Below are 17,829 nucleotides of genomic sequence, written 5' to 3'. Positions count from 1 at the left end.
GTGAAAATCAAGGTCACCTTTGAATTATTGAAACAGTCAATTGGCGACAATTTATTTCAGATATACTTAACCAAAAATATTTAATTTTTCTTGCAACTACTATTCTTAGTGGTTATTTTTTAAACATATCCTAAAATATCGAGCGTGGCAACAGTGTGTATCTAATAAAAAAAAGTTTGGTTAAGTAATCAACGTTTAGGTTAAGATAGTAATAAATGTTAATAATTTGTGTAATGAATTAATAATTCATATAAAACAAGATCGTATTGAACCCAGAAATGAGTTTATTCCGTATTAATCCAAGTTTTCGCCCAAGATTATTCCAATGTAGAAGTTTGGCTACAGCTTTGAGAAATGAAGAGGAATATACATCAACACCCCAATACCCTCCAATTCTCGACCTATCTTTCAAAAAGAAACTGCAAAGAAAAAAAGAAGCGGTTCATGAAGAAATCAAAGGTGTTAAAACTATCGAAGAAAAACAAATTAAGCTGAATATGCCCAGATACTATGGGTTCAAAAGTTACCCACTTACAGAAAATTACAGCCCTTATGATAATTTAACACTTGCACAGCATATTACCAAAACGCATCTAATCGTTAACAATAACCTACCAGAATTTTATAAGAATATTGATGTTGACAAGCTAGTAACTGAAATGAAGTCCGAGATTGAGGAAGCGATTCTTATTGAGTTCGATGGATATTTGTAAGTACTAAAAATTGAAATGACTGGTGTCAGTTATCCCTTAATCAAAGAATAGGACATTAATTTGTATAGGAGTCTAGGCTTGAAGGCCTGGATAGAAAGTAGGTACAAATTGTATTGCAACCAGCTAAGGTATTCAAACTCGACCAGATATTAATTCAGTTTCTCAATGAAGCTCATTACTCCATTTGGTGAGTGATCAGTCAGCTGGTAGGAGTGGGACTCTGGCAAATACTGAAAATCTGTTGCAATCTGCTGCAAGACATGTTACTAATAGAACTTGGATGTCTTTGTGAACAATAATCCACTACGACTGACAGATCATGATACGTTTTACTGGTCTAGTAAAGACTTGATCAGTGGTTGGTGTGCGGAAGAAAGGTTTCTTGTAAAGCATTTCAGAAAGATGTCTTCCTATGGGTGCAGGCTACAGACTGCGCTTGCCAGTCAAAAGACGCTCTCCTGATCCGCTCAGATAACTTGTAGCCATCAAGGTCGGACTTGTGGATTATTTTTTGAAATATCTTCAGTGGCCATAATGGTATACTAAGGAAACCCCAGTTGTCAGTTGTTGGGAGATCCTCAGAAACATTAAATACCAATCGAATTCAAAGCATCAATAATAGGGAATTGGCAATGGTGCCGACTTAATTTGGAATACCCTGTATATCTATCTAATCATATATCTACGATTTTTTTCAGAGGCTTCAGTTGCATCATTTCTGTATTAATCAAAAACAACTTCGACTTTAGTGCCATATTAATTACATAGATATCTATCAATCATTTGTTATACTAAATAATCTTCTAAAAACAAAATCTAGCAAAACAGTTTTTTTTTATATATAAATATCATACATCTTGTTTCAAAATGTGAAAAAAAATTCCATGCTATAAATTATATAAAATAATATAACATCGACAAGAACTTCAAAATGAAATTTATCAAAATCGTAGCTGTTTCTGAAGACTTCTGGATAAAAGACTTTGTTGATTCAACTATTACTTTAGAAGCTAGAGTCATTTTGGTTGAGTTTAAATTGGTATGTGCCACAATTACCTCTTACTTGACCTGTCTACCTAATCAACTAATCACCTCCAAGGAGGCAGTATAATTATAGGGATTTCGCAAGCGGCTTAAGACAAGTCAATAGCATAAAATGAAATGTACAGAAATCAAGTTGGTCAAACACCACAGCTGATGCAGATTTGATCTTTATTTCCAAATGAAACTGAAAATTTGTCAAATTATCTAAAAGAACAATTTGTTCAGGGCAGTCTCGAATTACCTACACTGTGGGTTAATTGACTAACACCTATCAGAAAACAATTACTCTCCTGGCTAATACCACAGAGGGTGTTTGATTCTATCCGATAGGCGTCAGTGCAGGATTTTTCCCTGAAGTTATTCCTACCAATGCTGTTGGCGATGCAACTGCCCACTCAATTTGTGAAGTTTTCTTCCGTATACAAGGAATTGGACAAATTCGGATATGTGGTTGGTTACCTCGTTCACAAGCAGTTGTGACTAACATATTGTTTGTCATTCGCTTCTTCCTAGTTCAAGGAATGATAATTTGAAAGGAATTCTATTTTCAATTATGGGAAATCATCGACTTCATGTTGATTATAGACACTACCTTGCACTAACGAGTGGCCAAACACCCTGAAACCGGTCTGCAAGTGTGTTCTAATAAATGAAAATCGAATCTGGCAATTGTATTGCCAACAGCAATGCAGGAATAACTCAGTGAAGAATCCTGAACTGACACCTGTTGGATATAAGATCTTGAGAAAATACATTTTTATAATCACGTTAGTTTATTTTGAAAGTCAGAAGTTTTTGGATGTCAGGTACAAATTTGCTAGTAACCTCATATAGATTGGAAATTTTCATATTCTCAAAATACAATTGCCTGATATTCAAATGAGAATTTAATTATTGAAATTTCATAAGAGAATCATTTGACGATTTTTTTGCAGTAGTGCTAACATGCCATTTCTTTAAACATTTAACTTTATGCAGGAGGACACACGATTTCAAAAAAGAAGACCTGAGTAAAACACAAAAAGAAGATATAATCAGTTCATCAGTAGCCACAAAAATAAATAGGATACTTATGAACAAGTTAGCTACAAATCATCCTCATATAGGAAATGCACAGGTAATAACAATTTCAATAGAATAAGATGTTGGTATTGTTGATGTTGAATTGACTACATTTCTGTTTAAAGTAGTTACTGTTTGGTATCAAATCGATACAAAAAGTTTTGAACAAATGTATTTCAACATTTTTCTTTGCAACAGTCCAATTGACAACTTTTATTCAACTTATCTGGTAGATGCCGCTCCCACCTGGCATCGTCTGGTGAGATACCATTGCAACGGCTTAGGCAATGTGAAGTTGCTTTCGGGTTAACGTTTCGTTTCTGTGCCGCTGTTTTCGGTTTCAAGAATGGAAATATCAGGAAAAATTTTCCTAACATCAGTCCACAGGGAAATAGCATGGTAACAGCGGTTGCTAAGAGGCCCACTAGCAACTTCAAAATCGATTTCTATAACATCAGAGGACTCAACTCGAACATAAACTCAGTGCACCAACATCTGCAAACAAATAGTCCTTATATTCTGGCACTCACCGAAACCAAAGTCAGTGCTTCAACAAATCCCGTCAATTTTCTATATCCCGGCTATAATTTCCACTTCCAATTCAGACGTAACTTTGGAATTGTTTTTATGAGAAGCGATCTATCCTGTCAACGAAGAGAAATACTGGAACCCCAAAAGTTTTATGTTATGTGGTTCAAAATAATATCACAGAAGAACACTGAATTCATATTCTGTGTTTATTGACCACCAAGTGATACACAATATAGAGCACTATTCTCTCCACTCGCAAACACCATTGACTTTTTACAAATAATCATCCCAGTGCCGAAATTTCCAAACTGGGTGACTTTAATGTCCACAAATATCGAACAAGGTCGCGAAGTTGATGCTTTTGCAATAAGCAGTGGACTTACTCAGATTATCATTATTATTCTTTATTAGCAAATAATGTTTTTCATAGTACAGTCAGTCAATTATAAAATACAAAACAAAAAAAATATGAGCCAACCAGGATTCCTAACCATGATGAAGAATATGCTAGTCTTCTGGATCTATACCTAACAACCAATCCCGAAATTTAAGGTATCCATTGGGATCTTCTGACTACAAACTCATTTAAATTATGAGTGAATTATCGATAAATGTTGGGGAACAATCTAAGCCGCGCAAAGTTTGGCATTACAGATCTGCTGAATGGGAGGATCTTCAAGACCACTTCCGAAATTTCCCCTGGCTAGATGTTTGTTTCAACTCTAATGATCCATCAACTTGTGCTTCTGAAGTCGCGGAAGTTAAGTTATTCTATCATCCATGGATGCATATATTCCTTTTTTATTGAAACAATCTTCTAACGGAAAACCTTGGTTCAACAAAAATTGCGAGCAAATTGTCGCCTCCAAAAATCTCGCCTAACGGCAGTGACGCAAAAATCTCAGTGCCGAAAACCAAAGTAGCTTTGTTAATGCTTGCAACAGCTACAAACTTGGAATAAATGAAAACAAAGAGAATTAGAGATAAACTGTTTGCCAATCCCCAACAGGTCTAGATCCTCCTGGTCGGTAGCAAAGCTGTCAATCATCACTTTACAAAATCCACAATTCCACCACTAACACAAACGGATAGTTCAATTGCAACAACAGCCATAGAAAAGGCGAATCTACTAGCTGAACAATTTGCGTCCCACTCCACAGTTGATTTTCTGAGAAAGGCACCACACTAGAATCCACAATGCCTGATATTACTTTTCGCCAATGTGTAATCAGGCGAATTTTAAAACAGCTCAATATCAACAAGGCGTCTGGTCCTGATGAAGTACCCGTCATCGTTCTTAAAAAGTGCGTAAATGAAATCGCACCAGTATTTTGCAGACTTTTCAACCTGTCATACAAGGAAAGGGTTTTTCTTTCTTGTTGGAAAATTGCTCGCGTTCAGCCTATTCCCAAAAAGGGCAAGGAAAATCTTCCAAATAACTATAGAGCAGTCGCTGTGCTCTCAGTGATGTCAAAAATCATGGAGAAAGCCGTAAACCACCATATCCTCAAATATTCAGAAGGCTTTAACATCTTGAGCGGTCATCATTATGGCTTTCGGAAACAAAGATCAACAGGCGACCTTCTATCGTATGTCACCCATATTTGGAATAACGCAATCGAGAAATATGGGGAGTCAAGAGCTGTTGCGCTTGATATTTCTAAGGTCTTTGACCATGTGTGGCATGACGGTTTGCTGGCCCAACTTCGATGGTATGGCTTGTCGGATCATTTTTGTGTATGGCTCTCCAGTTTCCTGAAAGAACGTTTTCTGCAAGTGGCCTTAGATGGATATCTATTGAATATTTTTACCATCAACGCAGGTGTTTTCTAGGGATCCATATCGTCTCCAACCCTCTTTTTATTGTATACCAATGACTTATTGGATAAGGATCTTGAAGTGATTTCGAATTGGGGTGAAAATAACCAGGTTCAACTCAATGCCACAAAAACCGAGGCTTCAGTTTTCTCCAAAAAGATAAATGTCTCCGAACCGGATATAATAATGTCAGGACAGACAATTCCACTTTCTGGTTCGATAAGTTTGTTGGGGGTTTAAATTGACACCAATATGTTTTGGCACAATCATGTCGTTGAAATTGCCAAGGCTGCTTCTCAAAAGCTTGGTACGCTGTTCCGTAACATAAAACTGTACACACCTCAGAAACTTTTGATGTTTCATAAAGCTCAGATCAGAGCTTCTTTGGAGTATTGTTCTCATGTATGGAGCTCCGCCCCTAAGCATACTCTGAAGCTGCTGGATTCTAGCCAGAAATAAGCCATCCGTCTGATCGGAGACGCAAACATCACTTGCAACCTTGATAGTCTGGAACATCGAAGAAAAGTTGGAGATTTGTCCCTTTTCTGTAGATACTTTCTCGGAAAGTGTTCAAGTAACTTGGCACATTTGATTCCATCAAGAATGTTGTATATCAGAAATACGCGACGGACTGTGGCTGCTCATCGTTTTGAGGTTCAACTCAGTACACCTCAAACTTCACTGATGAGAACTCTTTCATTTAGAGAACTGCGTTCATGTGGAATAAACTTCCACTGGATTTAAATCCAATGTGAATCGCTTCTATCATAATTTTCAATATTTTTTTTCACAGATTCTTGGTGACACCTATACATTTGAATTTCTGATAACCTTTTCTCAAACGAAAGAAACATAACTTTTGTTCTGTGATGACCTCTCATCACCATATTATAACAAAATTAGAAAGAGAATATCTCCTCTCATTGGAATTTTATATATATATATATATATATATATATATATATATATATATATATATATATATATATATATATATATATATATAATATATATATATACAATATATATATATATATATACACAACATATATATATATATATATATAATATATATATATATACAATATATATATATACATATATATATACTATATATATATATACTATATATATATATATATATATATATATATATATAAATATACACATCGGAAAAGTCTAGGGATATTTTTATAACATACTAAATATCATAAAAATAAATGCATGAGGTCGTTTAATTTCGATTAAATTGGTACACTCGACCACCCTGTAGATTTCTATGGGTTGAACAAAGCCTGCAAAAACGGTAACTAATCTTTTATCAAGTTTTTTATAAACTGTAGGTTTTCGGCTAAAATGAATAATCTGAAAGTGTCGAGTTTGTACATTCTATGCAGTTCTTGCTCAGCAATTAAACTGGAAATATTGTGCTTTAACATGGAACGCCATCACTTACCATTGGCTGAGATGAATAGAGCTGTAGAGCTTATTCAAGGTGGCATGCGACAAAATGATGAAGCTCTTTGTTTGGGGGTCTCCCAAAGTGTGAAAATAATCCTTATGGGGAGAAAATACACAGAACACGGAGCGAAACCCGAGAAAACAGCTCATCATATATATATATATATATATATATATATATATATATATATATATATATATATATATATATATATATATATATATCTCAATATTGGGGAAGTGCTCAATATTTTTTAAATGTGAAAAGAAGCCGAAGATGACAGAATAATATGCCCAAGCCTTGATCGATTGCTTTATTCATTTAAGTAGGACAATTCTAATTTACAAAAAATAAAATAGTTGATATACTTACTTTACAATAAATATAACTTATCATAAATGTAAGTGTAAAGATATATGTATAATAAATTTGAGTATTAATATACATATATACACATACACACACATTATATATATATATATATATATATATATATACATATATACATATATATATATATATATATATATATATATATATATATATATATATATATATATATATATATATATATATATGTATATATCCCAAATGTCCATGTGGTTTCCCTTAATGACTTGTTTTATAAGTTTTATGTTCTCTGGTGGGAGGAAATTATCTTTGTTTTGTATGGCGTGTGTTGCGAGGTTTGATTTATATACAATTGGATTTATGTATGCCTTTTTGTGCTCATTGTACCTTTGGATCAGTTTTTTCTTGGTTTGGCCGATATAGAATTTGTTGCAGTCCGAGCATTGTATACTGTATATCCCGTTTTGGTCTTTGTCTTCTTTTTCATAGTTGTTTATTTTTTGTGTTATCTTCGTGTTTGGCTTGTATGTGATGTTGATGTTCAGTGGTTTGAAGACGTTTGTTAGTTTTTTGGTTTGGTGTCCTACGTACGTAAATGCTGTCCATCGTTGTGTTGTTTTGTCTGTTGGGGTGGCTTGATCCTCGTTCTGTATTTTTTGTTTGATTTTGATTAATAGAAGATATAAAGCTTCAAATCCTTTTTGTGAAATTTAATATTAAAATACTGAAAATAAAGGAAAATTAGTTGCATCATTATATATATATATATATATATATATATATATATATATATATATATATATATATATATATATATATATATATATATATATATATATATATATATATATATATATATATATCGTCAGTACCAGGCAGGCGGTCCTCGATTGAAGACAAAATGAGAAAAAACCAAGAAAGTATTTGATAAAAATAGCAAGCGAAACATAAGTGGAACAAAACAAAATAATAATAAACTTTTATAAATTATCATATATTAAACTTATTGAACCAAACTATTTATTGAACTTAAATTCAGTCTATCAACTTAAAAACAGTTATTTCATTCATTCTGTTAAAAATAATACAAAGAAATCAAACTTGAATTTTATTCGAATTGGACATATTCATAACCATACCACAAGACAAACCCAATTACTGTCAAACATTAAAATACATACAATTTTTGGAAAAGAATCAATATATCACGATGTGATCATTATATATAATTCAATTCCGGAGAAAATTTGCATTACAAAATTTTAATATCGATTGCATTTTTTTCTATTACTCTTGAATTCTTTTTTAACTTGTACTCTCTGATACCAATTTCATATTTGACTGCATTTCATTGTTTTTTTTTCAATATGTGTTTTATGTTAATTGTAAAATATCTTATTTCTGTTACTATTATTTTATACTTTATAGTTAGTTATAGTCCCTAATTATAAGCACTATTGTTTCTTGGGACAATAAAGTGAATTGAATTGAAATTTTCATCATCTGAAATTGATTAAAATGAATAAATATTCAAATATAAAATTGTGAAAAAAACGTTTTACGATGGTTTGTTTTATAGTAGAGCTAGTTCATTATATTTCGTTTTGAATGGTATATCATACAGTAATTAAATAATTCATCTATTTCTCAGGTTGATTATGATCCAAGGATAGAATCAACATGGTATGTTGGTGGAATGATCCCCCCAGAACATATTAAAAGCTGTCGAAGGGGTATGGAATGGATGAAACCTTATGAAAATGATCCTATTGATCGAGTGATGGTTTATTTTGGATCACCAAGTTTGACACTAAGATCTACCTTACCCCTACAGCCAATTATATCACAGAGCGAAGCACAAAACACAGACTTGAAGGTTCCATTTTTCAAGTTTGATCCCGTATCCGTTGGTAACTACACAGATCATAGGCATATTGCTAATATTCCAGGTACTTATCCATTTAATTTATATGTTTTATGGAAGGTTGAACAATTTATGATAGTACTTATTAGTTGAAAGGGCACATGAATTCTGTTGCTACACTGTTTTTCAAAAGTATTCAGTGAAATTCCTATAATGTCACAGTTAGGACGGTTGACTTCCCACATGAACCTTGACCTGGGTGAGAGGTATCCATAGTTAGTAGTGTGGTGATTAGGAACAGCAAAAAGATCATTGTTTCTAGTTGAACGAACAGGTACTCAGAAAGTGACTTCGTGTAATAGAACGTTACAATTAATGACACCTGCGATAATTTTAAATAAGGTAATAATATCGTTATTTGTTCTACGAAAAGAAAGGGTATGAAGATTCGCAATATCAAGTATATCTGAATAATCATATTCTCCAACTGCGAGGCCAGATTTGGAGACAACAAGTCTTAGAAATATATTTGTTCTGAATAAAATCAATTAGTGCAATAAATATAAACCCAAAGACGTAAGTCCACTGACAAAAGGTTTGCTAGTTCCAAATTGTTGATATGTTGTCTAGTTTTTAAAATGCAAAATGTCCAATTTCCCTTCCTCACCGCCGGTCGCCATCTTGTCACTTTTTCACATTCACTTTAGCTACACAACAGTTCTACTCAATGTTGTTGAGAATGAAATTCTCTAGGATTTATGGCTCCAAACTTCGTTTCAAGGACTGTTTCAAAAAATATGCAGGTAAAAAAATTAAATAATGGACTTTCCAGAAGTTTATTAAACTGCCATCTTTAGAACGCTTCACTTCAGTTATTTTAGCGAAACAATTATTAGGATGAAACTTGAAAAGATTCTCATTACCTACAGAAGACATTCAGATACCTTGTTACCACTTCCCAATAAATATCAGCAGCAGGGAAGAAAATCTTGATTTCCCCTTGATTTACCAACAAGCTCAATTTTACTGAACTACCTGTGTTCACAGAAGCACCACATTTCCATTCGCTGTCACATACCACTATGGAATGGAATGGTTGGGGATTATCATAGATCAAATCCAGTGGAGCTCATCAAGAAGAGTAGAGACGCTGCTCCCCCTAACGTCTGTTTAAAGGTGTTTGACAATTTTCGTTATTTATTTCATTACTTCGGACTTCCATTGTCTAATATTATATAAATTGATTTGAAATCCGTGAAAGAATGTATAAAAAAAATAAAGATTAGCTGAAAAAAAAACAATTATACCAAGCAAAAAAAATAAAATTTCAATGAAATAAAATACAAGCAACAATCAAAAAATAAAAAAATTCAACTATCAACACGAGGTGAAAATTAAAAATTATTAACAAGAAATGAAAATTAAAAAAAATATATATTGAAAGATTCCAAGCCAAGTTACTTCAAGACGTTTCGATTGTTAGTATCTACAATCGTCTTCGGGTGATAATTGGACTTATTCCTCCGAGATCTGACTATTTATAGGTCATTCGAGTGCTTTCACCTATCCCTTCTCTCCGTTTCATCGGTTTTAGCGGGATCTGACCGTTTGACTAGGGTTTGTGATGTTCTGCTTGATTATAGGTTTCCATATGTTGCGTATCTCTACGCTAGGTTGGCTAAATGCGTTGTCGGACAATATATATGCGGCTTCTTTGAATTTTCTCCTAAACCAGTGTTCCTCCTTGTGGATGATTTCAGCTTGAGACCACTTGATGTTATGTTGATGAGTACAAACATGCTCTGCTATTCCTGATTTGCTGGTTTCTCCTCGCTGTGTGTGTTTCTTGAACTCGGCAATGCGAACTTTCAATGTCCTCTTAGTTTCACCGATATATGATTCTCCGTACTTGCAGGTAAATGCAATACTTGGAATTGCAGTACGTGTTTGGTGTCCTGGTTTTCGTGAGGCTGCTGCGGATAGTGTTCCCGGATCTGAAGCAGGTTCTGATGTTATACTTGAACCCAATTCTTCTTATTCTTTCCAACAATCCCCTCTGATGTAGGGAAGTACAAGTATTGGTTGTGGCGGATTCTCTTCCTTGTGAGGCTCTTGCTGTCTTCTAGCCAGAGTATATTCCTCCAAAGTGATGGTGGAACAGACTTTGGCCTCCCTACATATAATCCAACCCCGGACAAAACCTTCATGGGCCCATTAAAATCTCATAATAGCAAGGAATGAGATCGTTTTTACATCACAGTTCAAGGCCCTTGAGGGTTTTTGATATGATGGAGCTATTTGGCAGGACTTATCTTGAAGTATAACGTACTACAAGTACAACTGCAATGTTAATGGTTTCAAAGAGACTGGCATTCATCTTGTCAATGGAAATGTTTTCAACAGTGAAGATTTCATTGCTTCAACACTCACAGTTTCAAGGCCTGAAACCTATTTAACCAACACCTGCATTTCAAGTCCATCAACCCTATATGACTCACCTCAACCGTGTTCATCTTAAACTCCTGATGTGATTGTTCTTATCAAGCCAAAGTTGACCAATCTTGTCTTTCCCCTATAGAGATTTCACCCAAAAAAAAACACAGAAATCAAGTAGAGCCAGGAAAGCTGGTTCCTCCTCTATAAAAAAATATTCTCCATATAAAAAACAATTACAGATCGGATTGGAAGAAAAACAGGCAAAGATGAAATTTTGAGTTTTGAAAACACAGAAGAGAAAAAAGCTCAAAGACCCCCTGCTAAAAAAATTAACTTCAACCTCTCTTCTGAACCCAAGACTAAGGCGACTAATCCAACTAGTGATGACTTCAGCAACGATGATTCTTTCCATTCTGATGTGTCATTTTTAATGAACTACATGCCTCCAGGAAACGAAAGGGGCAACAAACACTGAGTGCGTCTTCTGTGATCGAAGATTCTCCGATAATTCCAAACGGGAAATTTGGATTCAGTGTTTGAGCTGCTTGGTATTTCATATTACCCTCCATTTGTTATCTTATTATTATTATTTTTTATAAACAAGAAAATCAATAAGAATCTTTGAAACTTGTTAAAGTTAACTACAGTCAGTTAATTATAATATGTGTTCATACTGATTTTGGGAGTTTTTACTGAAAAACAGTTAATTACATTAAAAAAAAATGTAGATGGTAATCCATAATACCCTACTCTCCTCTACTGTATCTCATATTCGTATATCAGGGATGCCTGCTCACTCAATAAAAGTTATTTATTTGAATTATTGATACTACCAGGTATTTTAATTCAAAAGTAATTTTTGTATTACAGGTTTTTGGCCAGGTGACCCTCACCAGTTCGGTATGTTATCATATCATAAACGGGGATACATTTTCGAAAGGGAAAGATATCAAGATGCCCAAGACGACAAAGAGGCTTTACATAGGCAAGGAATACTAGCCTCTTTTGGATGGTTGCAAGCCCAAGCGAACTTCTTGGGTTTTAATACTTTTAACGACATAACTTATCCTCTTGTCACCCAAACAATTATAACCAGTGGAAAAGTTTGGTCTTTTTATACTTACCAAATGAATACTATAGTTCTACACTCTGATAACATTACGGAAAACCCTACTAGAAATGTTTGCTGGGCGACTGAGGAGATGAATCTTTTTGAAAATATTGAAAATGACAAAATTGTAGGATTCAATGAAAATGTATTAAGTCATTTGCTCAAGTTTTACTGTAATGCCCCAGAGAGTAGGCTTGGAATCAATTTAACACCCTATTTGGATAATAAGGAAAAGTGCATTGCTGATTACGCAGAAGATGAAAAAAGAGAATGGTTAGAGAGAGAATATAAATATCTTGTTTCTAATCGACCTAGATTCAAACCTGTTTATGAAATTTATAGTTGGGAGAAAATTTATAAGATTGACAATAAAACACGGTTTATGGACAAAAAGCTTAGACCATTTGAATTACTTCAGAACCCATACAAAAGGAGATTGGATGACAGGCTAGCCAACTATATTCCTAGAAAACTTCGGCCAGATTTGCCGAGATGGAAAGGAAGATATGCTAAAGAATATTTCCCTTGAAGTATTGAATTGTTTTTCATTAAATCTTAGAAAATGAAAACGTAGTTTTATTTTTTTATGAGCATTTTTTACATTTGATTGTTATGATTGTAAGTTGCTCTCTTAAGTTGGAAATAGGAATTTTCAAGTTTTTTCTGTTTGGTTTCCTGGTGACAAATTTTCCAAGGAATAGAAATGTTGACTTCAGTTGAAAGTAGGTTTTCTTTTTTTAATCAGAAATATCTCAATCTTGGGGAAGTGCTCAATATTTTTTAAATGTGAAAAGAAGCCGAAGATGACAGAATAATATGCCCAAGCCTTGATCGATTGCTTTATTCATTTAAGTAGGACAATTCTAATTTACAAAAAATAAAATAGTTGATATACTTACTTTACAATAAATATAACTTATCATAAATGTAAGTGTAAAGATATATGTATAATAAATTTGAGTATTAATATACATATATACACATACACACATTATATATATATATATATATATATATATATATATATATATATTATAATAATTCAATATATAATTTATGGCATTAAAAATAAAATAAATACAACAATAAAAATTAATTGGCGCTCCGGGGCGACTTCATTGATTCCAGTGGCGCATTTGCTTTTTCAGCTGCAGGAAAATCATTGATTATTCAAAACATCTTGGACTTGAACTAAATTTTGAAAAATGCGAGTTGATTACTCTTTCAACTCCGAATAATATTTCCGAATCCATTTTGAAATTGGCTCCTGGCATAAGAATTTTGGAAAAGTCTAAATGGAGTCTTCTGGGTGCTCCTCTCTCTAAAGATTCACTTTCAGAACATATTCGAGAAAAACGGGAATCACTCAAATTGCTGACCACCAGATTGAATGAACTTCCAAAACACGTTGCATTTTTTCTTTTGAAAAATTGTTTGGCGATTCCAAAACTCATGTACGCCCTCAGATGTTCCCCCACTTGGTCAAGTCAGTTAGAACTTGACAAATTTGATAATTTACTCCGCCACACGACGGAATATGTTACAAACAATCATTTCAATAATGATTCATGGCTCCAAGCAACTCTTCCTGTAAACCTTGGCGGATTAGGGCTACGTTCGGTTTCTTCCTTAGCTTTACCAGCGTTTCTGTCATCAGTCAATAGTGTTTCCGATCTTATCGATTCCATCCTTCCTTCCATATTTATCAATATCAAAGACGTTTTTTATTCTGAAGGTGAATCACTTTGGCATGCTGCAACTAATATTGCTCCTCCTACAGATAAAAAGAAAATACAAAGTGTATGGGACCGACCTCTCCTGAACATTATAACTGATAAACTTCTGAAATCTACAAGTGTATACAATAAGGCTCGTCTGAAAGCAGCAATGATCAAGGAATTGGGTGCTTGGCTGAATGCTTTACCTGTTGCATCTCTTGGAACACTATTAGACGATGAATCTTTCAGAATAGCAGTAGGACTTAGGATGGGTTCATCTATTTGTGTTTCTCATACTTGTGTTTGCGGTAGTATAGTTGATGAGAAAGGTACTCATGGTTTGAGTTGCAGGAGAAGTGCAGGGCGTATATCTCGACATCACCAAGTGAACGACATATTGAAAAGAGCTATGTTGTCAGCGGATGTTCCTGCAATTCTGGAACCCTTAGGTACCAGTCGAGATGATGGTAAACGACCAGATGGCATGTCTCTCATACCATGGAAATACGGTAAACCTGTGGTATGGGACTTTACTTGCGTTGACACGGTCGCGGCTTCCCATCTAGCCGAAAGTTCCAAGTCTGCTGGAACTGCAGCATTGTCTGGCGAGAAATTGAAAAGGAAAAAATGCCTAAATCTTGGAAACAACTATCTGTTCCATCCAGTAGCGGTTGAAACTTTTGGTGTTTATGGCCCGGAGTCTCTGTTATTCGTTCATGAACTCGGAAGGAGAATAGGCCAAGCAACGAAAGATCACCGTTCTACCTCTTTTTTGTTAGAAAGAATTAGTATTGCTATTCAACGTGGCAATGCTGCTTCAGTACTTGGAACTCTTCCTCCTTCACATAATTTTGATGCATTGCCCTAATTTCAGTACGAAACTGAAACCTCTTCGAAACAAGCCAAAATATGTGGATATTTATCAGTCTCCTATCAAGGTTAATTCACAAGTGATTGATCCACCTTCTTCTTTTTCAGTGCGGTCAGTGGACTCAGGTCATTCTTGGCCCCAAAAAATGAGTTGCATTCCTTGTAGAATTGGTACCATTTCAGTGGAAGCGCTTCTTGAAACAAGAGCCGAATCGATCCCTCTACGAAACCCTTTTTCACTTGGAAGGATCGATCGCAGCTTGAGAAATGGTTCTTATGGAGATTCTGTGAAACGTGTTCTTCCTTACGAATCAGTAGAGAGTTGTCCTGAAAATCTAGAGAAGAAAATTGGATTGGATAATTTAGGAAACACTTGTTACATGAATAGCATTTTACAAGTGTTGTTCATGACGAAGAATTTCAAGAACGAAGTTTTAATGATGAACGAGAACGAGAATGTTTCCTGCTTATTCATCAAACTCAAACAACTGTTCATGCAGCTGCAGTTTCGTAAGAAGGTATCATCTTTTCCTCCAACCGATTTCCTGGAGTCTTTGAAGTCCACTAGATACTCGTTAGGACAACAAGAGGATTGTTCCGAATTCTTGGGGTTCTTGTTGAATACTCTTCGTGAGCAAAACAATAGCAAAATCAATACTCCCAGCCGCTCTGGACTGAATGATTCCGTACAACCCATCTCGTCTTGTGTTTGTAAATCTTTTGCTGGAAAAATCCTCACTTGTTTACTTTGTGGTAAATTACTAACTACTACTAACTAATTACCAGTCCGTGCAAAGCTTATTGTTAAATCATCTGAAAATGGAATTTCTAACAGGTGATGATCAACTGTATTGTCAAACATGCGCCAAACTAACTGACTGTTATAAGGAAACAAGTATACCTGAGACACCAGTCAATCTAATAATAACACTGATGATCTTCAAACAAGACTCAACCTCTAACGGAAGCAAGAAACTCTTTGGAAGGTTCGAAATAGATGAACATTTCAACCTAGCAGACCACTGTTATAATATTCATGCAGTCATTGTTCACTGTGGTTCTGGCGTTGAACGTGGTCATTATTACGCGTTGGTCAAAGAAGAAACGGACTGGTTTAAGTTTGACGATAGTCGTGTCACGAAGTGTTCTGGCGATGCATTGAATTTATTGGAGCCTCTGGAGACACCCTACATTTTGTTTTATGAGAGAGAGGACATTGTTGGATCAAGATCTTCAGATGATGTGGTGCTGCAGGTTTTTCCGGGTTTTCCTGCAGCTGAAAAAGCAAATGCGCCACTGGAATCAATGAAGTCGCCCCGGAGCGCCAATTAATTTTTATTGTTGTATTTATTTTATTTTTAATGCCATAAATTATATATTGAATTATATATATATATATATATATATATATATATATATATATATATATATATATATATATATATATATATATATATACAATAAATTGAACATATAAATTGGCGAGAAAGTTATACATGTAAAGGAATTTTTATGGGTTTATTTATATATATAAATATATATATATATATATATATATATATATATATATATATATATATATACAGTGTCACCGATAAAGTCCGCATCAAATGGGAAACTTTTTTATTTATCGTTTTATGTGAAATTTGATTTTGGCAGTAGATTTTGCTTAAGAAATGATGTCAAATGGCGTCTACAAAATAGGTCACGTGATTTCCTTAACCTGTCAAAATTGACATTTAAAAAAAGAAACATCGAAAAATGACATTATTCTTCAAAATATCCAAAAATATCAAAGGATAAAAACATTCTCTTTTGTAATTTTATACCCACACACCAAGTTTCAAACGCATAATAAGTATTTTATATTTTCACTATTTTTCCGCACTCCTGCTTTTTCTACTTATCAAAATATAAGTACACCTGTACTAAATCATTTATTTTAACTAAACTCGTCACCGAATTTCTTTTTTTGTAATATAATAATATTTTAAGAGCCTCTTTGATGTTAAAAACAAATTTTGAAAAATAAAAGTTGTCAAACTTGATGCGAAGTTCATCTAGTTTCAACGGGGCTTTCCAAACTACAGTACTTGAGTTTTTTAATGAGCAAATGGCCTCACAATATGAATTAGAACAAAACGGAACATTAGGAAACATCATTTCGTGATTCTTGAAGCCTATTCAATAAAAGAAAAAAACTCATAGTATTTACATTTACCTACTTCGCTAACAACACTAATTTAAAAAAACTGGGTAGGCTGTGAAAAAATATGAAACTACATAATGTGTTTTAGAAAACGTCACAGTCACTGAATAAATTAATGCCCGTTAGTTCAATGTAATGTATGAAAATTAAAATAATATGTTATCTTTACAAGAAAAAATTGAAATTGTGCTAATTTGTGGTGAAAACACATTGCATCGACAAGTGGCTGATATTTTTAACGCAAAACATCCTGGTAGACATGTACAGCAATCCACTGTAAGTAGGATTTAAAAAAAAATTAAACTGACTGGTTCAGTTGAAAATACTTTTAAAAAACGTCATAATCCATCACGCAATAATGATGCGGTTCAGTTGGCTGTCTACCTGGATGTTATCGAACAGGGAAAATCAAGTATTACCAATATTGTAGATAGAACTGGCCTTGAAAGAGAAAGCGCAAGAGCAATTTTACATAAAAATAAATTCAAACCCTACAAACCCAAATTTATAAATACCTTAAAGGAAAGAGATTTCGATGTTCGACTAGATTTCTCTTTCTGGTACCAAGGAGAAGTAGAATTGAACAGAAAATTTCCTTACAAAATCCTATGGACCGACGAAGCTACCTTCACATCGAACG

General features: G+C 34.0%; 1 protein-coding gene across 1 annotated transcript; it reads left to right on the top strand.

Moving 5' to 3' along the window:
* The first annotated feature begins 144 nt into the window (after positions 1 to 144).
* mRpS30 (mitochondrial ribosomal protein S30) lies at positions 145 to 12,961 on the top strand. Its single transcript, XM_023174707.2, has 4 exons — positions 145 to 709; positions 2,736 to 2,874; positions 8,633 to 8,930; positions 12,152 to 12,961. Exons 1-4 carry the CDS (start codon positions 279 to 281, stop codon positions 12,919 to 12,921), a joined length of 1,638 nt encoding a protein of 545 aa, XP_023030475.1. The 5' UTR covers positions 145 to 278; the 3' UTR covers positions 12,922 to 12,961.
* The last annotated feature ends 4,868 nt before the right edge of the window (positions 12,962 to 17,829 follow it).

This window comes from Leptinotarsa decemlineata, unplaced genomic scaffold (assembly GCF_025532065.1).
Source record: "Leptinotarsa decemlineata unplaced genomic scaffold, Ldec_3_MD MMD2_tig00000199_RagTag_RagTag, whole genome shotgun sequence".
Lineage (NCBI taxonomy): Eukaryota > Metazoa > Arthropoda > Insecta > Coleoptera > Chrysomelidae > Leptinotarsa > Leptinotarsa decemlineata.
Note: the sequence above shows the minus strand (reverse complement) of the source record. Positions and strands in the feature narration are given on the sequence as shown.